Below are 21,217 nucleotides of genomic sequence, written 5' to 3'. Positions count from 1 at the left end.
GAATAAACATAAGCTATGTTAAAAGTTTGGTATTAAGAATATGAACGAAAAGTGTGCTGTTTTAAAAATTACATTACTGCCCAGTTTTTTGAGGCATAAATGGAAGGCAAGGTTTGTCTTTGTATGCTCTTTTATTCACCTTTTCCTGTTGCAGTAACTGTTATTTCAGCTGCTGTTCTGTCTGTTAGTCATCTCTGGCTGGGAATGCAGATTTCTGCACAAACATGTGGCTGAAGAAGAGGCAACTAAAAAATGTGGGGAAGTGTCTCGTGAGACCGGAGCATGAATGGATTACGATGGCTCTCCCTCCTGCTCATGCAAAGAGTGCTCACTATGTTTGCCTTTCCTAAGCACTCAGTGTTTAGTCTAACAATTATGCAAGGCGGCTTTCTTTTTTATATGTTAGGTGCAGGACAATATATTCGCATTAAGGATGCAAACACAAGCTTGAATCAAAACCACAGTAATAAATCTGACTGGCCCTCATTAGCTAAAGGGCCTTAAAACCCAGCCTGATTTCTGGCTCCCACAGTTTGGCTGTGTGTCCATGTAGCACACAGAGTATAACACATCAATTACAGATACTGCTGATCTCAACTCATTTTGTGTATAAAGCTCACCTCTCCACAAAATCATTTTCTTCATTCAACTTCTCCCCCACCATGGACAAGACCAAAGAGCTTTCAAAGCAAGAAGCTTTGTGAGAACATAACACCTGTTAGTGCGACCATTCAGAATGCTATGCAAGATCCTGCCTGGGTCCTGGGTCCATCAGAAAGGTGATTGATCGGCCCATAGCAGGAGCAGTTAAGGTAATTAATATAGCCAGTCTCCAGACCTCAATGCATGATGCATCGTGCTGCCAAGTACCACCCAAGAAACAGATTTAGACTGTTTCTGTGAAGAGGAGTGGGCCAAAATCCCTCCTGAGATGTGTACAAACCTGGTGACCGAGTACAAGAAACATCTTATCGCTGTGCTGCCAACAAGTGCTTCTCCACCCTTGTACTACTAAGTCATGTTTTACTTAGGGATTAAGGTCACTAACTGACATGCAAATCAGTTTATAACTTTCATGTAGTGTATTTTTTTCAACATTTTGGTTGATATACTGTCTCTCTACATTAAAATGAAACTATCATAAGACAAATAGACTATTACATTTTTGTAACTGTGCAAACTTGCAAATTCAGCTGGGGATCAAATAATATTTCCACCACTGTGTGTGTGCCTACTTTGTCCTTGCAGTAACCCCTCTATAGATGGGAGATTGAAGGATTTCTGTGCAGTCCCATACAAAGTAGAACACCTGATGGATATGTACACTGCAGATATGTAAAATGTAGGTCTCAGCAGTATTCTTCTCCATTCTTACCCAAAGACACCAGGCTTAAAAATAGCTCTTTTTTTCTCTCTCTCTCTCACAGGAATAGAAAAACATCTGTGACTTCCTGTTTGTAAATGATAAAATCACAGTTTTTCCACCAATAATCAGCAAAGCATGGCAGCCTATAACAAAGACATTCTTGTGGGGAGTCGATAATCAGTGTTTGCATGCGCAGAATTACTTTTATTTGTATTTGTAGAGTTTTATTTAGCCATGTGTGAGAGTGAGAGCGTGCCTGTGCGTGCGTGTCTGCTCAGGGAGGACAATGCTGCGGTTCTTGGTCGTATGCGCGTCAACGGAATCCCGTAGTGCGTCATCCTGTGACTGTTCTCTCGAACAGCGCTGTGATTGGCCGCAGACTGGAAATCTCCCCGCCCATGTATGGAAACCTTCCTGCGTCATGGGTAGAGTAAAGCCAATCGTATAAAGTTGTTCCCGGGTCCCGAGCTCAGGGACTGCTTCTCAGCTGAGAGACACATAAGATGACACACGGTCGTTTGTGGAATACGGACCGTTCAAAACACTTGTAGACGGACCCAACAGGTGAGAATGAGGATTAATGATCTTTAATACAATAGACTTGAATGCGGGATGTCGTTTTTTCAGTTCTCAGATGTACGGCTGCAGCTGAATGATACTAAAACTTAATCTGGCAGCAAAATAACTTTAATAAATCGGAACGAAAGCAGCCATCTGTTTACACCTTTATACACGAAAACGTGTTTGAAGTTGTGCTTGCAGAAATACATTATGTTGTAAGTTTGCTAGATTTACATCTACACTAATATAGGCTACGATTGGAATAAGTATGTCAAGTGGGTTCCCTCATCAGTCTTCTCCGCGGTATCGTAGTATGTAACATGTTATTCATGGGTTGGCATTGGACCCATGTCTGAAAGTCAAGCTCAATGAACTTTGCAGGCGTGACTATATATATATACCCCACGACTAAGTGATATAAAAAAGCGGGTAACCTTCTCCAGTAATGAATGATGCCTAACTCGCTTCCAGCCGGGCTCTTTAATTTCTTCGAAATTCACCATGTGGCGGGTCTATGTTGTGGATTTGCAGAGGGGTTGAAGAACGTCGCGCATGATGGTCTTCTTTCAAGACTTTCTGCATATCTATAGATGCTGCAAAGAAGCATACTTGATGTTAATTAGTGTTGTATCAAACTAATGCTTGAGAAGGTAAGACATCCAGGGAAAAGCCAGTCATTTTTCATGCAAAAATCTACAGCAACATAAATTAAAAATAGGCAATATTTTGCTATGAAATTTTGAGCTGAATCACTGCAATGACTTTGGGCCGCTTTTCAGATGATTCTAGTCCGTTTTTATTTGAGTGTTTATAGTATTGTGAGCTTTTTCTTTCCATAATAATACTTTTATTCTAACTTTTAACCATTGGTTATCCAACGTGTGGCCCTGCACTTATGTTGTCTAAGGCTGTGGAGAAACAGTGTCTTCCACCTCTGTTATAGCTGGTTAACCTGCCAAAGCTTGAAGGTTGGGTAAAGATAATGACAGGATTTTGTAGCTTCTCTTATATTCTTATTTTTTGTGTTTTTCAGTCTTGCAGTCATGACTTGCATATATTCCCAGCACGGATCTCAGCCTAGTGAGAACAACCTCGGCAGCTCAGAGTTTCAGAACACAGACTTTATCTCCAGGCTGGCTGTGGGAATGAGTAGCCCACTGGACCAGCACCTCTCTGCACCATCCTTGCCAAGCATCGGCTCCCTGGTGGGCACTCCCACGGGAGACTTCGATGCATATTCATGCCAGTTTACTACGGCTCCTGCCCATGTTGCTCCATCCTCAGCACAGGAAACTCCTTTCAAGCTCGATGAACTCCAAGTTTACGGCTGCTACCCTGGATCTTTCATGTTGAGTTACCCTGATGAATCTGTGTCCCCCACTGGGTCAGATTATTATGGCAGCCCTGCATCAGCCTCGGCTCCTTCAACCCCTGGGTTTCAGAGTCAGCACACATCCACCTGGGATTCAGCCTTTGGGCCATATTCACCCAGTCCAGGGTACTGGGCAACCGAGGAGACATCAGTACCCCATGCACCATCTTTCTTCACATTTGGTGCAGGATCCATGGAGGATATGTCCCCTTTGGGTCAGCCACACTTACGAGATCATGATGCTTTCGCCTTGAGCCATCCTCACCCATCTATGCTGACCTTTCCCACCTTGGAGATGGAGCATGCACGCAGCTTTGACGGTGCTGACCAACTGGACGCTGGAAGCTTGTCACCCAAGCTGAAAAGTCCAGGTGGAAACGAAGGCTGCTGTGCTGTGTGTGGGGATAACGCCTCCTGCCATCACTATGGAGTTCGCACTTGTGAAGGATGCAAAGGGTTTTTCAAGGTAATAACATCTGATATCTCTGTCCTGCAGAATCATCTATTTGAAAACAGTTGTTATCGAATTGTATGTTTGTGCTATGTGAGTTAAGAGCATTTCTTCTTTCTGTTTTACAGCGTACTGTGCAGAAAAATTCAAAGTATGTATGCCTTTCCAACAAAGACTGTCCTGTGGACAAGAGGCGGAGGAATCGATGCCAGTTCTGCCGTTTCCAGAAGTGTCTAGCTGTAGGCATGGTCAGGGAAGGTGAGCGCAGTGCAAACACACATGATTCATAGTGTAGAAGGATGCTAACACTGAACCTGAAGTAACAGATTTACCACATTTCTTTTTTTGTTTGTTTTGTTACAGTTGTCAGAACTGATAGCCTGAAAGGGCGAAGAGGCCGCTTACCTTCCAAGCCTAAAATTATTCAGGATGTAACAGCTGCTGTGTCTCCAGTGAACATGATCGCCGCACTCGTGAGGGCACATATTGACTCAAACCCCAGCGTTGGGACACTGGATTATTCCAAGGTAAGAAAAATACATTTTCTACAGCTGTTTGAGTTCTTTTGGAGTAATCTTTGCTAAAAAATAAATGAATAAACTGAGATAGCTACCTAAATGTCTGCGCTGTGTTTAATTTCAGTATGTTGAGATGGATACCAGCTCTAATCAGAAAGAGGACGCCAGTGACATCAGACAGTTTTACGACTTGCTTACAGCCTCCATGGAGGTTATCAGGCAGTGGGCAAATAGCATCCCGGGATTCTCTGAGTTCTGCCTTGAGGATCAGGAACTGCTGCTCGAATCGGCATTTGTTGAACTCTACATCCTGCGTCTTGCATTTCGGTGAGTGTAACTTCCTTTAAAAAAATTTAAACTACCTCTTTAGCATTTACTTTTGACATTCTTGAGATATTTTATACAGCTAACAAACTGTGTTTCTCTTGTGCAGGTCTGATCCTAAAACGGAGAAGCTCATCTTCTGCAATGGAGTCGTACTTCATAAAACTCAGTGCGTACGGGGTTTTGGCGACTGGATCGAGTCCATCTTGGAGTTTTCGCAAAATCTCCATCGCATGAAGCTCGACGTTTCCTCCTTCTCCTGCCTCACAGCCCTCGTCATAATCACCGGTAAGAAACTATCATGCTGAGTTCAGATGACAGCACTATATATAGGGAATCTGCTTCAAAATACTGACATGACAGGTGTATGACAAAATATAACATGGAGCACATTATATATCACAGCAGACCTAAACACAATCTACACTGTGCTATATTTCAAAATATAGTGTATAATTTCAAAGTGGGGTCATCTTTGATACCCTTATATTGGTCTTTATTTGCTTGTTTCCTCCCTCTGTGGCCACGATGCTATGCTTTTCCATCTGCATTTAGTTTTATTTTGTTAAAGTCAGATAAATGATTGCTTAATGACTCTTATATTTTCTCAGATCGGCATGGTCTTAAGGAACCAAAACGTGTGGAAGACCTGCAGAATCAGCTCATCACCTGCCTCAAAGATCACGTCTCTGGCTGTGGCTCTGACTCTTTGAGGCCCAATTATTTATCCAGACTTCTCGGGAAGCTGCCTGAGCTCAGGACTCTGTGCACTCAAGGCCTCCAGCGCATCTTTTACCTTAAACTAGAAGACCTCGTTCCTCCGCCACCGATCGTGGAAAAAATATTTCTGGATACGCTTCCATTTTGAGCGTGAGATGGGAGATATGCCATCTGTGATGTGAAATCTGGAGCTGATCTGAGAGCCAAAGCAAACAGACTGAGTGCTCATACTCCAGGTAGAAAAGTAAAACTGCATGCAGCTAAGAAAAAAAAAAAAGCAATCCTTAGGGATTATGCATTATCAAAAGTAAAGTGCTACTTCTGACTTATAAAATGAAATAAAACTTGTAGAAGTCCCTTTTTTTGGAGCAATCACATGATTCTTTATTTGGTTAGGAAATTGTAATCTCTCCAGATGGAATTAGAGAGGTCATCTCATGGATCAAACAGTAACTGTTTACATACGAGGTGCCATGAATGGAAACTTTGTTAAACAGAGGGAAATGACAGCGCTTTTCCAAACAGCTACAAATGAATTCAAATAAGGTCCGCACCATCATTTGAATGATATAAGCAAAAAGCATTAATGTGATATTTTCAGCTCCAGTATTAAAATAGCCAATACCCACAGATTTATTCAGAGTACAGTTCATGTATCATGAATCGACTCTGAGCAGCTAACATACTGTGTATTTTCCAGTACAGTCTTACACACTGGTCTTGTTTGTAAATGATTTTATATCTGTTATGAAGTCTGGTGTTGGTGCCACTTGAACTGTTTTATACAGTTTGTTTTGGATGAGTTGTTTTTATGTACAAAGATGTTCTCTTCTACTGCAGATAAACATTTAATAAAATGTCGAACTGCATGTTTTGAGTGCGTTTACTGTTTTCTCTCTGAATGTTTAGGATATTTTAAATGTCTTCATTTATTTATTGTTTAGCTCAGGCAGCGTTGGGGAGTAATGAACCGATCGTAACTTCTTGATCATTCACTCGCTTCCTTTTTTGTTGTTGTCATTTTTGATGTAGCTACCTACTGAAACTATAAAAAGGAAAAGAACCATAAAAGGAAATGAATGTTTTTTTTATGTCACGCTGCCTATCTTACTGTAATTGAAGCCCCTTTTGCAAGCTCCGCCTCCAATTTCCACTACAAAGTCATGCCCAGGCAGTGCATTTGGCAGGCAGCCACCACCACACACTTAGAGCATGTGCAAAAGGGTAGGTGTTACTCAAGTCAAAAACTGCAACAGCATAATCATGGATAAACTTCCTGAAAATATCAATCATTGGTATTTATAAGCCAAGGTTCAGGGTAGTTATTGCATGGTGGAAGTTGACTGAGTGGTGCAATGCCCCCACCATAGAATCAGGTGTCTGTCTGATGGTCTTTGTATAAATATAAAGCCAAATTTGATATTAACTGTGCCTTTTCTTTAAATACTGTGTATTTTTTAAATGTAGTTCTTCTTATGCATAACTAGTGAACAATTTGCTGCAATAAATCCAACTGAGTTGTGTGAATTATTTGTTACATCTTACAGTTTTGTGTCACTTGAACTGTACATTGTGAATTTAAAAGTCGTTCCCAGCAAATGTTTGTTGACCAAGCTATGAAGGTCAGTGTACTACAAAATGAGAAAACATCTTCATCAGTCTTACAACCAATGGCCTAAAAATTCTCATAACACAGTGTAAAACTTATCAGGATAAACAAAAACAAGTGTTGAAGTCAGTTGGACACACATCTTGATGTTTTGTGACTTCTGAAGTTGATTGTCACCAGTGTTGGAAAATTAACTAAGATGTATGAGATTCTGTTTGTTCATATACGATGTTCTGGTGCTATAAACCTCATAAAAATGGAAATAACACAACATACTGTAACTAAAAGAAGGATGAAGCCACTGTGGTAGTAGCCACTGGTTTGCAGAGTCACGGTCTGCTAACCTGGACTGAGCATTCTGGTAACTACCACCACTTATAAAACGATCAACATACTGCACTCAATAAAATGAAGCTAGCAGCTGACACCAAAACACCAAAAATCATTTACTGATTTAGTACAGATCATATACTTGTATATGACTTGTAGGACTTTCTCCAACCAGAAGCATCACCCGCTGCTATTAGAAAGAATGCAGGCTTAAGGCACTTCCACATTGGCTCATCAGAAACCTTACATATCTTTTACATACAGTCTATGATAACTAGCAGGAAAAAAAACCCATGGAGAATAATTTTCCACTCACCAATTTAGTTAAAGTTTCCTCTTTAATGTAGCGGCATGTACTTCTATTTATGGTAGTTTCCATCATATTCCATAAAACAAACAAAAAGAAAAAAAGAAAGAAAAAGAAATCTGCATTGCTGGTGACTGTCTGGTGACCTGCAATTCACCATCTTGAAAAACTGTAACATGGTAACCTGCAGGAAATCTATGATGAGGGTTTTCTTTAAAGCCATTTAATAAAAGCAGGAAAATAAGGAATGTTGTTGTAATAAGCGGGACAGGAGGACAAGGGATAAAAATGCTGTGCAGTCCCACATAAAGATGCACACTTTTTCACCCTGACAGCAGCTGCAGCTGGATTCATCACATCACTTGTGTTTTGTCTGCTTTAATATGCTTTCTTATGTTGCAGCGTGCTGAGCTCTCTCTCAGTCACTGTATACTGTTGTGAATGTAGCCTGCTAAACTGAGTCAAGGTATTCTTGATTGATTGCCTCAATACCCTTTGACCTCAGTCAAGATGAGTTTCTTCCTTTGGCGACAGATCAGTACATACCGCTCAAAAATGAATCCCCTCCACCCTCTTCCCTCCCAGATATGTGCTGATCTGTTTTTAGAAGCTGGTGGATTTCTCAGTTCGGTCTCAAGTGACCCAGACTACTTCATCATTGCATAACGAATACATGTGTGAGTGTATGCCAACACACACATGAACCTCATGAAGCTGGAGGTGTTACTGGTAAAAAAAACAAAAACAAAGAAAAGAAAAGAAAAAATTGCCATAATAGATAATCAAGTATGAATGAAAAGATTACTCAAATGCACCAGCATGTGAAAAAACCTCTTCATTTACTGTATAGAGCACTTTTAAAAACAACAATGGGAAGTGACTCAAAATGCTTTCCAGTAGAGCCAAAACACATTTAACACATAAATATGAAAAACACACAGATAAATAAAATTGTGTGTGTGTTAAGCATGTGGCACCGTGGCCCATTTAGCAGTATTTACATGGGATCATAGTAACAGTCAAGCAGGAGAAAGAAGATGAGATGTAACAGTGAAGGCATGGAGACCTTTTTGACCTGATGATGTTGCAAGATGAGAGTTCAAAACCAAAATTAGATCAAATTCAGAGGAGGACATGATTGAGCATAAAATGTATTTAAAAGTCAGAGTAACCTTCACTAAAAAGTATCATGTGACAACAACAAACTAAAAATGTGTTACATTTTAATGCTGTTCTTCCATTGTTGAAATGACTGTCTGGACCAACATGTTGTAATGATGCACAGATGATGCCACACTAAGGTTTAGGGATCACAGAACTATTAAGAGTCACTACACTGCATCATGATGAGTGGCTCAGGATAGTACTTTCTATCCTTAGCTGCACTCTAGGATAGACCCTCAGTACGTGTTGTTCTCTACTGTGCACATCTCATGTTTCTTCATGACAGTTACAGAATCTCAGATCTCTGTCTGGTATGGTAATACACGAGCTGGAAGATTATATAATTGGAAAAGTGAAGACTTGTGCAAAAAGAGCTACAATATAAAACCAGTATCGCTTTGATTACCAAACTTATGTGAGTGATAAAGATAGCGTGGATAGGACAACTCTTTTATGATCTACTCATTACACTTTGGTTGAAACTGGGGAAAGTGAGAGTAACTTGAACATGTCTTGTTAGATTGCAGGTGATAATAGATGAACAAGCTGTGACAGAGTTCCTCGTGTGTGTAAAAAAATTCAAAACAAGACTAATTGAAAGGTTTCTGTTCCAAATACATGCTTTAAGCTTGCAGAGTGATGAGCTTCATAAGAGACTCATCTGACCAGGAGTGAAATAAAATCATCTGTTGTGTAACAGATGAACACGAGTGAGAACATGGTGATCAAGGGGTTCATCTACCCATGCAAATAATGGTCTTAAATATGTCCTTGAATTTGTTTAGATTATTTAAATTTGTTTAAATAATTTTAAAGAATTGTGATTAATTTACAGTAACACTCAAAACTTTAAGCACACACAACCATTCAAGTTTTCTTCTTCATTTTGCACAATGTAGAACAATCTTGATATCAGCCATGCAGAGGCTTTGATCCTTGCCCAGCTTGTTTGGGTCATCAATCAAGCTGGGCATTCCTTGTTAATGGATTGAAACCATCAGAGATGTTTTTGTAATAGATTTTTCCAATTACTGAAGAAATCCATATTATTGCAAGTTATATATACATGTTTCTTTCCAGATGTTGCATAAAGCTTTTATTACAACAGAAGTTGTTGCAGCCACAGAACAACCATAAAATTGTCTCCTAAGAGAACCAACTGAAAAGAGGACCCAGAGATCTTCTCTAATTCAGAAGATTTATTAGAGCTTCAAAAATCACCAATTAAATGCACTCTACAGTCCATATCAGCACTTCTCAAGACACATCTTGACATCAACTGTTGGACAGGAAGCAGCATGTGAGGCTGGGAAAGAATGTCTCAGACTCCCGGACCATCAGCACCGGCTCCCCCCAGGGCTGTGTTCTTTCTCCTCTGCTCTTCTCCCTGTACACCGGGGTGGGCAATTCCAGGCCCCAAGAGATTTAATTAGTTGCAGGCCTGTATTGTAGCCGTTGTCATTACAGATTAATCTGCTGATTATTGTCTCCATAAATTAATTCAGTCTATAACAGGGGTGGGCAATTCCAGGCCCCGAGGGCCGGTGTCCTGCAGGTTTTAGATCTCACCTTGGGTCAACACACCTGAATCACATGATTAGTTCATTACCAGGCCTCTGGAGAACTTCAGGATATGTTGAGGAGCTAATTTAGCCATTTAAATCAGCTGTGTTGGTTCAAGGACACATCTAAAACCTGCAGGGACACCGGCCCTTGGGGCCTGGAATTGCCCACCCCTGCTGTACACTAACTGCTGCACCTCCACCCACCAGTCTGTCAAGCTAATCAAGTTTGCAGACGACACCACCGTTATTGGACTCATCTCGGACGGGGATGAGTCTGCCTACAGGAGGGAGGTTGAACATTTGGTGTCCTGGTGCAGCCACAACAACCTGGTGCTGAATGCCCAGAAGACAGTGGAGACTATTGTGGACTTCAGGAAGCACACAGCCCCACTCCCCCACATCATCCTGACTGACACCCTCATCACCACCGTGGACTCATTCCGCTTCCTGGGTACCACTATCACCCAGGACCTGAAGTGGGAACCCACCATCACCTCCGTCATAAAGAAAGCCCAGCAGAAGATGTACTTCCTGAGGCAGCTGAAGAAATTCAACCTGCCAACACGGACAATGATGCAATTCTACACTGCAATCACCGAGTCCATCCTCACCTCCTCCATCACCATGTGGTATGCTGGAGCCACTATCAGGGACAAACAGAGACTGCAGCGTGTTGTGCGCTCTGCTGAGAAGGAGATTGGCTGCAGACTCCCATCTCTGAAGGAACTGTACACCTCCAGGACACTAGGGCGTGCAGCTCGGATCACAGCTGACCCTTCTCACCCTGGACACAGTCTGTTTGACCTGTTCCCCTCAGGCATGAGGCTCAAGTCCATTCGGACCAAAACCTCTCGCCATAAGAACAGTTTCTTCCCTTCTGCTGTTGAACTCATGAACAATGGCCATATGACTGTTCGCACCACAAACACATGACCCTATACTGTGTTCTCTGCATCTGTTCCATTTTTGCACTGATCATCACCTGCATTCATGTATATATCTATCTGCTTAGCACTTTTAATTTACATTTTTATTTAAGTGTTGTCTTACAGTATGTTTTGCACTAAGTACCGCAGCAATTTCCTAATGTTGTAAACCTGCTCGACATTTGGCAATAAAACCCTTTCTGATTCTGAAGGGGGCTACAAAACAAGTTTTTCGCAGTCAAAGAGCCACAAAGAAGCCATTGGAGGAGAAGAAAAGGATAAAAACCACAAGACAGTAGATCAGGTGAAACCTGGACTTTAGTCTGATATGTTCAAACATAAGCAGACAAACCAGAGCAAGACAGCCACAGCTTCCAATATCTGCAACTCAATGACATCTAGAGTGTAAAAATTTGACTTTTTATTGTAGTTTGACCAGGAAACATTGTGCAATTCGTTAAGAACAGGAGAGTGATTGAGCTTCATCTGAGCCAAAGGTCTGAATCGTTATCAGTTTTAAAGCCCTTGTTATGACAAACCACAGTCAAGCAAGAGTTGGTTAACAATGGGCTTGAACTTCGTCAGACAAACAGAACAGAAAAAACTTGAACATTTGTTTTTAGAGAATATTATTCATCTATTTTACCAAGCTGAGATCAGAATGAGATCAACTTGGTTTCCATGTGGCCACTAATTTAAAATGAGTTTGACCCCATTTGTTGTCCTAAAAGCTGATACCGCCCACGTAAAGTCATATTTAGTAGTATTTAAATGAAACAATTTGAATGGGAAAAGAGCAGGAGTTCCTCGTATTCTTTTCCTTGCCCCGGGATATTTACAGTATGTCACCTTTTACTCAGCACTGAGTCTGGAACAAAGCTAATTTATTTCAATTTATGTTTCCAGAAGGCGTGTAAATATTGATTTGGTGATAGATGTCCAACCAAAGTATGAGAACATGTTGTAATCAATAATGTTTTATTGCTAATCAATAGCAACACATGTGGGATGGAAATCAGATGGGGTGGTGAAATGAAAGCCATTTCTTTGCACATTTACAGGTGTTACATTCTCTAATATATACTGAGCCATTTTTCAAAGGGGTGGGGTGGGGATGGGGGTAACTTAATGCAATATATTCAGTTTTAGAATTCATATTCAATGTTAATTGTAGCTAGGCTCAAAGTGTGTTCATGCTAGTTTATTTTTTATAAACAACATTTTCATATGCAAAACTAGGGTGGCAATAGGGGTGGCAAGAGATTGTTTTAGGGCCACCCCATGCCTCCACAGTAGAGCTGCCCCTGCAGCAACAGCAGGATTGTGTTAAAGGAGAACAGTTTGGAAAAGAACTGTGATAAGAGATGCAGTAAATCAAATCAAGCAACTACAAAATTATATATTTTCATCTGTTTTAATAACAATAAGTCTCATAAAGTTAATCCAGATATTGTCGTTAAGAGAAAACTTAGACAAGCAGATGACCCCCTAATAGCAAGCACTTGGTGACAATGGGAAGGGAAAACTCCCTTTTAACAGGAAGAAACCTCGACAAGAGCCAGGCTCAGAGAGGGGCAGCCACCTACTACGACTGGTGAGGGGAGGGAAACAGGACAAAAGACACACTGTGGAAGAGAGCCAGAGTAATAATAACTAATAATTAAATGCAAAGTGGTAGGTAAACACATAGTGAGTGGAAAAAAGGTGAGTGAAGTGCATCATGGGAAACCACAGCAACCTAGGCCTATTGCAGCCTAACTAAGGGAGGATTCAGGGTCAGCTGATCCTGCCCTAACTCTATGCTTTATCAAAAAAGCAAAGTTTTAAGCCCAATATTAAAAGCCACATTATCTGTCAAACAAGCTGTAAGCAATATTCCAGCACAGACATGCAAAGCAGCGAGCAGAACAGGGTCACTAGTGTTTATCTCACTAGCTGGGACCACATCCTCAGTGACGATGAGCGATGATGGATGAGGAGCCGTGTACTGGTAAATGGCCTGTATTTGTATAGCGCTTTACTTAGTCCCTAAGGACCCCAAAGTGCTTTACACTACATTCAGTCATTTACCCATTCCCCATGTACTAAAGTGAAGTGGATGAAAGAAAGTTTAGAAGAAAGAAGAAAAAAGGGGCGGGAGAAGGGTGGGGCATGAAAATGAGAACAGCAGGTATTGGTGAAGGGGCTTATAGAGCCTGAGGTCGGAAGGGGCGTGAATGAGGTGTGATCCCGCTCCTGAAATTCAGATAATATCTCCACTTATGATGTGACTGTTCATGGAAGGATGAATTGTGAAATGTCCTCTCTGCTCAGATTCAGCCAATGCTCTAAAACTGCAAATGGATAATGCAAAGTGCAAAGGCAGTCTAAGAGCAATCAATCTAATTTCTCTCAAAGCAGAGAAATTAGATATTTTTCTGTGGCCAAGTCAGTCACCTGATCTCAACCCAACAGAGTTTGCTTTTCAGTTACTGAAGATGAACCTAAAGGCAGAGAGGCCCATAAACAATTTAGGGCTGGCAAAGCATCTCAAAGGAGGACACAGAAGAATTGGTGGTTTTCCAGTCTTCAGGCAGTTATTGACTTCAAAACCATGACTTAAAATTATATTAGCTTGCTGAATTATGTTTGAGATTCTGAAAATGAGGAACTTAATATAAGGAACTGAATATTAACTTCTTTATGAATAATTCCTAAAGAGTTGAAAATGAAATTAAATACGGTTGAACACCTGCACATCAAATTACATCCTCCTTGTATGGAGGCTTGTATGGTGACTTTGAACCTAATGGTACCCCTTTCTTTTTGCTATTTTGCAACTTCTGATCATTTTTACTCTGTTCATTAGCATCATCACAATTAATCCTAAAACAGTGACTCTGGTTAGTTGTATGCTCCCCAGTCTGAAGCCTGGAAGGAGACACGAAGCAGTGAACTCCCAGTGAGAAACAAGGCAGCAACCAAAAGTAACTTCAGGTGCCAGTGCATCGAAGACTGTATCACAAGATGAACCGATCTTGTCACTCCAACATGTCAGCATGTAGCTGATAGAGCTGGTGACTGCAACCTACCATAAAAAAAAAAAAGAGTAAAACCAGAGACAAAGATGATTTTAACTGATAGCATTGATTACTTTGCCAGTTCTGTTGGTTACAGTAATTGTGAAATTGAAAATTGTGATACGTATGACAATTTTGTATGACAAATTTAATTTTACTTGTTGCTACAGATGAAAAAATAAACATTCAGGATGTTTAAGTTAAATTCAGTATTTACAACTGTGGTACTTCCCGGTTTTTAATTCTAATTTTAAATCTAAGACATTTTGATTCTTCACATAAAGACCCTTCTTGTTCAAAAGTTTTAACACAGTCCAACTTCTCAACTAAGGAACAGATCTTTTTCCACTTTTTGACAAAACATAACACCCTCCCTCCCTGTGATGTCTTTAAATAGACTGGCAGCCTTGAAATAATCACATATGTATCTGATGCACAACCACGACAATGAGTACAGGGTACTACTAAAAATCTGAAGATTTCTTCCATGCTGAGATAAAATCACTTTCTAAAAATACTCATGAAATCTCAGATACGAACACCCGCAGTATTAAGAAATCAGAGAGCATCTGAAGAGCTATTTATAATACTGGCTCAGTTCAGTTTTCCTTTTTTTAAAAAAAAAAAAAAAAAAAAAAAAAAAAAAAAAAAAAAAAAAAAAAAAAAAAAAAAAAAAGACACTTTATGTCACATATCATGTTATTTAAATAGACAGCATGGGCTCCTACTAGCAGTTATTCGTTGATAGTACACAATTACATCAGTGGCTGGTTTAAAAAGGGCACCGTGACATTTAAGCCTGCTATCAATACAAGCATCTTCATGTTCCACCTTAAGTGGTCATACAAGTAGTAACACAACCATAAGCAGCTCTTGTAGCTCATTGAAACATATGGGTGTTTCAACAGAGGTCCCGCAGACTGGGTACAGATGCATGAAAAATAAAAGTAAAAAACAGCTTCAAGTGTCTTAGTCAGGTGTTGACACCGTGTCTTGCTTGATCAGCTTCAATGATCCTTGGCATGGATTCTACAACTGTCTAGAAAATTACTGGTAGGGATTGGGGATTGTACAACAATGCTAAAAAAGAAATTCCCCTATTTGGTATTTTGATGACGGTTGTCATCAAAAGGTCAAACATATTTAATTAAGTTGAAGTTAGCTAAAATGGTTAACATCAATTTAATATTTATCAGATGATCGGTGAATGTCCATGGATGGAGTTAATGTCATTCTGTAGGATACCAATCCCAGAAATACAGAAATATAACAAATATGGTCATGTACTATAAACTTTTTGATTTGTAGAGATGCTTTCCTCTAATAGGACCGGAAAACCTTAGAACAAAATGTTCCCTCACTGCATAATAGAGATCACTTCGCCTTAGAGGTGAAGGGTTCACGTTTTTTTCTTTACTCAGTCACCTGTTCTTACAGATGGTCACAGAGCAGTTTAGCGCCCCCTTGAACATTTCTAATAATAGCCACAACTAAAATAGACAGTCATCACATGAAATCAATAATGCCACTTAGATATGACAGAGTGGGCTGGCATGCTGCCCCTCACACTTGGATTATTGTGACACTTGTAACTAAGCTCACTCTTACGCGGCAGCTTTGGATGCATGACAAAGTTAATGTCAAGAGAGAAATGTTCTTTATACCTGGAAAAGCCACATGTTAAACATGTCCGACAATAAGAGAAGATCATTGAATCGATGTGTGATAATGAAGTCAAATGAGTTTCCAAAGTGACAGAACGTAAAGAGAAAGAATGAATGTAGAAAGTTGACAAATAGCGCCATCCAGAGGTCAGAAAATGACAGTTAATACACAGCTGTGCTCAGACTGATCTTGGGTATGAATGTTACTCTGGCCTTTTAATGGTTCTGCATAATCCACACAGGGTCAAATATTTACGTATATTCACTTTAATCTTTTAATACATGATGAGGGCCAAAGCACATTATCTTCTAGTTACTGATCATGATTGACTACAACTGGTAGTTTCTTTTTGCCAGAATAAAAAGGATTTGTTTGACAGCACTTACTGGATTGACCAATACCCAGCACAATGTGAAAGTCCAAGGAATTCAGTTAACATCTAAGGACAATTGTAGATTTACACGAGTTGGGAAGGCCGTTTCTAAACAGTTCAAACTTGTCCTTGGGATCTCCTTACCTGGATGATTGAGCATGTTCAGACAACTGTATGCAAGTTCAGGAACAACCCAGGAATCACTCAGAGTGAAGCCTGCCATGAACTGGAAACCAGTATCACAGTTTACAGTGATGCAAGTTTTCCACTGTCATGGTCTAAGAAGGTGCTGGCCAAGAAAGACGCCCCTGCTCCAAAACTGACACCTTCAAACTCGACTGAAATTTCCAGCTGTCCAAGTGGATTAGCCTTCATGAGAAAAGTTTTATGGTTGGATTAGACAAAGGCAGAACTATCTAGCCACAATAACAAGAGGCATGATTGAAGGAGTAAAGGTGAGGCTCTGGGGATGGTTTAGTCACTGGCGCATTATGAAAAGTGGAAAGAATAATGGAGGATGACGTGTACCTACAAATTCAACTTCACCTCAAACCAACAGCTAGACCAGTTGAAACCTAAAAACAATTAGGTTTTTACTTCAGTTAATTTTATTTTCAAGCATTTATGAGCCCTGATCCACAGGATATTTAAGGGCTAAAAAACAAAAACATTTTACCTTTAAAGATTACAACCACATCCAACCACTCCACACAAAGGCCCAGGAGGACTTTGCAAACCTCTTAAGTTATGTCAAACTGGCTTCTTGAACTTGATAGCAAGTTCACTGTACTCAAATGACCTCCACGTCATCAGATCTCAATCCAATAGAGCACTTTTGCAATGTGGCGGAACATGAAATTCCAGTCATGGATGTGTAGCAACTGTGATGCAATCATGTCACTCAAAATCTGAGGAATGCGTGGAGCACCTTGATGAAATTATGCCAAGAACTCATTCCAACTCAATTTTATATAGTACTAAAACACAGCTACCTCAGGGTGCGTTATATTGAATGTTAACCAATCAAAGCAACACTGAAGTCAAAGTGGTCCAAGCTGGTATAAGTGTACATATGCATGCTGCACAACTAGAATAGCCATAAATAAAAGGAATTGCCACTACACAGCTCATGTTATACCAAGCAGTTTGTTTAAAATGGCTGAATTACCTCATCAAAATGTCTTGAAATTCCCCAGAGGCCTGGTAATGAACTAATCATTTGATTCAGGTGTGTCGACCCAGGGTGATATCTAAAACCTGCAGGACACAGGCCCTTGAGGCCTCGAGTTCCCCCATCCCTGCTCTACACCAACTGTTTTTGGTGTTTAATCAGACCTTGTGACTTGATGTCAAGTCCCGGATTCTTGCTGCGAATATAGGACTTGAAAATTTTGCCTTTAAACCATCTTGAATCATTGCATAGCATGTGACTGAAAATGAATTTACTCAAGTTTCCTCACGTAAACGGCTTTATTAAGCAACAATGCAGTCTGACTAAACAGTGAGGATGCTAGACGCGACGAAAAAAAAAAAAAAAAAAAAAAAAGTGGACATATCACATCAACGTAGTCTGCATCTGGCAGAAGGCATGAGTCACACTGAGGGAGATTTAAAAAAAATGTTAAGAACAAATTTAAAAAGGGAAATACCTAAACATGCTTGCATATGCAGTAAACACAAATTATAGCTTAAAAACCAGACCATGGAACGTCACTGGGTGACCTAAACTTTGGACCAAGATTGTTGGTGGGTCTTGTTTCCTGTCTGGTGAGAGAGAGACAACAGTTAGAGAACAAAGAAAAACTACTGTTAGCCGATTCAGACTGATGGAAGAGCTGACTTACTTTGGCCCAATGGTTTTGGTTTCACCCCACACAAATGGAGGAGCAGTGTTATCCACCTCTGCAAGATGGGACAGTTACCTTAATACTTTCACCAAGTATTGTCTCAATGTCTCAGGGTGCAGCACAAAAAGTTTATATTTCAGGTGCATTTAGACCCAGACCCATTCTTAAAATGGAAAGTATTGTTTAACAGTCAGAAACTGAAGGGGAAAAAGCAGTTTTCAGACAAGGTTTGAAAAAGGTTGACCTAGGTGAGAAATGGGATATTTCACATTTTACACAGTAGCAGTTCATCACAACAGGCCTGAGCAATCTTCCAGAGTTAGAGTTTTATTCAGTAATAGTTACTAAAACTAGCAACCGAGACCATTGACCCAGATGAAGCGTTTACAGAGGTCATAGATCAAGTGAGCGTAAGCTTCAAGCAGGAGGAGCAGTTGTCTTCAGCTTTCCATTACAAGGAAAGCGAGTCTAAAGCACTTTAACGCTTGAGTCACACAGCCAGGTAAGGGTTAGTCATCCTTGTGCCAATACCAAGATGATGAGGTTATAAGTCATACCTTGATCCCAATCCTCAGTCATGTTTGGGTTAACCCAAGTGCTGACTGGGACATGCCAGTTACAAGGTCCATTTGAACTTGAACTTGCATCTGTAATAGGGGTGTAAAATAAGAAATATTCACAATGTTAAACATGATTAAATTTAAGTTAAAGAAAAAAAGAAAAGCCGTCTTACCTTCTTCCATGTCCACAGGAACTCTGTCCTCGCAGGTCTCAGTGTGGTGAGCCAGCTCATGTTTGGGGACCAGGTGGCGAGCATTAAAAGGGCAGGTTTTTAGTTCACGGGCCAGTTTGGGATGGTTCTGCAGAGAGTTTATATAAACAATTAAACTTTCAGTCATGGCTAAAGTTTCATTGAAGCCAGGGAATTACTCAAGACCAGTACCAGCTTCGCCACTTAGCAATTTTTATTCTCCCTCATCCACCAGTGGAGAACATTTTGCTACTTTAGTGTTTTAATGTTCTGCTGGATAAAAATAATTGTAAGCGCTGGTTCAGCGGTTAGATTATTCAATAGGATGCTGTTTTACTCAGCTGCATGACACCGAGGCCCTTCCAAGATTTAATGTTTGCATTGTAATGGCTGCTGTGAACTTCTAACAAGGCCAAACTCTCTTATAAGATTAAAACCATCACTGGAACTACGGAAACTAAAAAACAAAACTAAAATGAGTAAACTCAATTTGACAGACTAATGTAAAATAGAAAGAAAATACAACTAAAACCTAAAATTTTAAAGATACTAGCACTTGACTCACCTTCCTGCACTTTATGATGTGGTAAGGAAAGCGGCTGGACCGGATCTTGTGGTTTTTATCAAAAGGGCACTGAAGAAGTTTTTCTGGGTCTGTGTTTCCTTTCCCATCTTTAAAGGGGGTGAGAAGCAAATGCATTAACTTAGGATTTAAAGTACTGACAACACCTTAAAATGTTTAAAAAAAAAAAAAAAAAAGGGAAGTTTCACCATATTCCTCCACCAGCTGTGCTGGCTCTGCAGAAGAGGTCCTGCAGGGACTGCTGGTGCTTCCAATTACGAAATTGCTCGCCATCTGTAGCTGGAATTTACTATGGGTAGGCAAACAGTTTAAATTAAAATATAACCACCTACCCCCAAATAGACACACAGGAATTGTGTAAACTAAATGCTTGCACTTTGGTAATGCCAACACATGGCACAGCATTCACAAGCTGCATAACCACATTAACCCTTCAGCTCTGCAGGTGTGCAACATTTTTCTGTCACCCCAAAGTGAGCTTAACTTAGCCTGCTGGTTTGGATTACTTTTAAATATAGAGAAGAAGAAGAAAAAAAATACTCCTAATATGTGTACAAAGACAGAAACATGAGTGACCTTAGTGAATGAAGCTAGCTCTCTCCCCCCCCCAACTCTTTGTGTCGCAGTATACGTGCAGGTGGTTCCTACACCCCCTGTTTTTCTTTGACCTGATTAAATATCCCATGATGACCAAATATTCACGTTTGACTGATATAAAGCCATTCTTTATGGCTAAAATAAGTCGCAGAGCTAACTCGTGGACACGCTACACAGTACCTAGCTCATCAAACGTTACCGTAAAATATGCAGCAAGAAGACCTGGCCCGTTTCCAAAGTCTGTTAGCAAAAAAGTTGCCTAGCTGCTCAGCACATTGCCTGAGACACTAACACGTGAATTTTAAACACCTGCACTTAACTTTTGTAAAGTTTATAGAAAATGGTTCGAATAAAGCCTAGAAGCAGTTTTAAATTACCGTGAAAGAGATCCGTTTCTCTCAAAAGATATCAAACAACCAGAGCCGCCCCACTTCTTTAAATCTCGCGGAGAGTCACGTGATTTTTAGCGCTTATTTTTTTTTTTTAATTAGCTCTACGGGGATTTTAACTTTTTTCTTTTTAAAAAATATTTTTTTATATGAACTATGAATACTATCAATAAAATGTGCAAACTGAATCTCTGGCTTATGGTGGAAGAAGCAGCTAATTAAATTAGTTGTCCGTGCAAAAAGTACCCACTCATTTTTAAGTAAAGATGATAAATAGCATCAATAAAACGTGATAATTAAATTGCACTGACTTTTGGAAGAATTACCAAATTAAATGAACTGCAAAAGTAAGAGTACATACAGTAGACACTACTGATTACATGTAAAATTCCAGTAGTCAAAGTAAAATGCTAACGTAAAAGTACACAGCTACTGGCAAAGAAGTAGTATGACGAATAAGAAAAAAATCTGAAATTCTTTAGTGATCTTAAAAGGTTAGAAATTATTGTATTAGAGCAGCGAAAACAACAAAATGTAATATACTTATAATAAAATACTTATTTGTAACTGGACCTATTTGTATCACATCATATCATATTTTTCTTATATTAAAGCAGACTTTTTATTTTGTGAATAGATGGTTCATTAAAATATGAAAGAGTCAGTGTTTTTAGAATGCTTATTTACATTTATAAAACAAAAAAGGTTATTTTTTGCCATCATTTTACACACTTAGTAGC

General features: G+C 39.9%; 2 protein-coding genes across 3 annotated transcripts; one reads left to right on the top strand and one right to left on the bottom strand.

Annotated features, from left to right (window-relative positions):
- Positions 1-1,824: 1,824 nt before the first annotated feature.
- nr4a1 (nuclear receptor subfamily 4, group A, member 1) lies at positions 1,825-6,848 on the top strand. Its single transcript, XM_084917895.1, has 7 exons — positions 1,825-1,930; positions 2,961-3,765; positions 3,879-4,008; positions 4,114-4,277; positions 4,393-4,595; positions 4,702-4,880; positions 5,204-6,848. Exons 2-7 carry the CDS (start codon positions 2,971-2,973, stop codon positions 5,458-5,460), a joined length of 1,728 nt encoding a protein of 575 aa, XP_084774021.1. The 5' UTR covers positions 1,825-1,930; positions 2,961-2,970; the 3' UTR covers positions 5,461-6,848.
- Positions 6,849-17,828: 10,980 nt separating this feature from the next.
- gtsf1 (gametocyte specific factor 1) lies at positions 17,829-20,567 on the bottom strand. 2 transcript variants are annotated; one of them, XM_084917660.1, is made up of 7 exons: positions 20,466-20,567; positions 19,680-19,780; positions 19,474-19,580; positions 18,891-19,017; positions 18,715-18,804; positions 18,155-18,212; positions 17,829-18,074 (listed from the first exon to the last, which is right to left on the bottom strand). In XM_084917660.1, exons 2-7 carry the CDS (start codon positions 19,762-19,764, stop codon positions 17,999-18,001), a joined length of 543 nt encoding a protein of 180 aa, XP_084773786.1. In that variant the 5' UTR covers positions 19,765-19,780; positions 20,466-20,567; the 3' UTR covers positions 17,829-17,998. The 2 variants fall into 2 exon arrangements, with proteins under 2 accessions (XP_084773786.1, XP_084773787.1); XM_084917661.1 differs by lacking the exon at positions 20,466-20,567 and adding an exon at positions 20,288-20,399.
- Between the last annotated feature and the right edge of the window lie 650 nt (positions 20,568-21,217).

The sequence above is a fragment of the Perissodus microlepis genome, chromosome 20 (assembly GCF_051167445.1).
Source record: "Perissodus microlepis isolate ML-2025 ecotype Zambia chromosome 20, ASM5116744v1, whole genome shotgun sequence".
Taxonomy (NCBI): domain Eukaryota; kingdom Metazoa; phylum Chordata; class Actinopteri; order Cichliformes; family Cichlidae; genus Perissodus; species Perissodus microlepis.
The sequence above is the reverse complement of the archived record's forward strand: the minus strand, read 5'-3'. Positions and strand labels throughout refer to the sequence as shown.

Bases quoted from the DNA above. Each gene is read 5' to 3' on its own strand.
- gtsf1 (XM_084917660.1), bottom strand. From the start codon at position 19,764: ATGGCGAGCAATTTCGTAATTGGAAGCACCAGCAGTCCCTGCAGGACC. The intron at 19,018-19,473 runs GTGAGTCAAGTG...AACTCTCTGCAG, and splicing joins ACATCATAAAGTGCAGGAAG to AACCATCCCAAACTGGCCCG. The intron at 18,075-18,154 runs GTAAGTCAGCTC...CTCTCTCACCAG, and splicing joins ACCAAAACCATTGGGCCAAA to ACAGGAAACAAGACCCACCA.
- nr4a1 (XM_084917895.1), top strand. From the start codon at position 2,971: ATGACTTGCATATATTCCCAGCACGGATCTCAGCCTAGTGAGAACAAC. The intron at 3,766-3,878 runs GTAATAACATCT...TCTGTTTTACAG, and splicing joins GATGCAAAGGGTTTTTCAAG to CGTACTGTGCAGAAAAATTC. The intron at 4,009-4,113 runs GTGAGCGCAGTG...GTTTTGTTACAG, and splicing joins TGTAGGCATGGTCAGGGAAG to TTGTCAGAACTGATAGCCTG.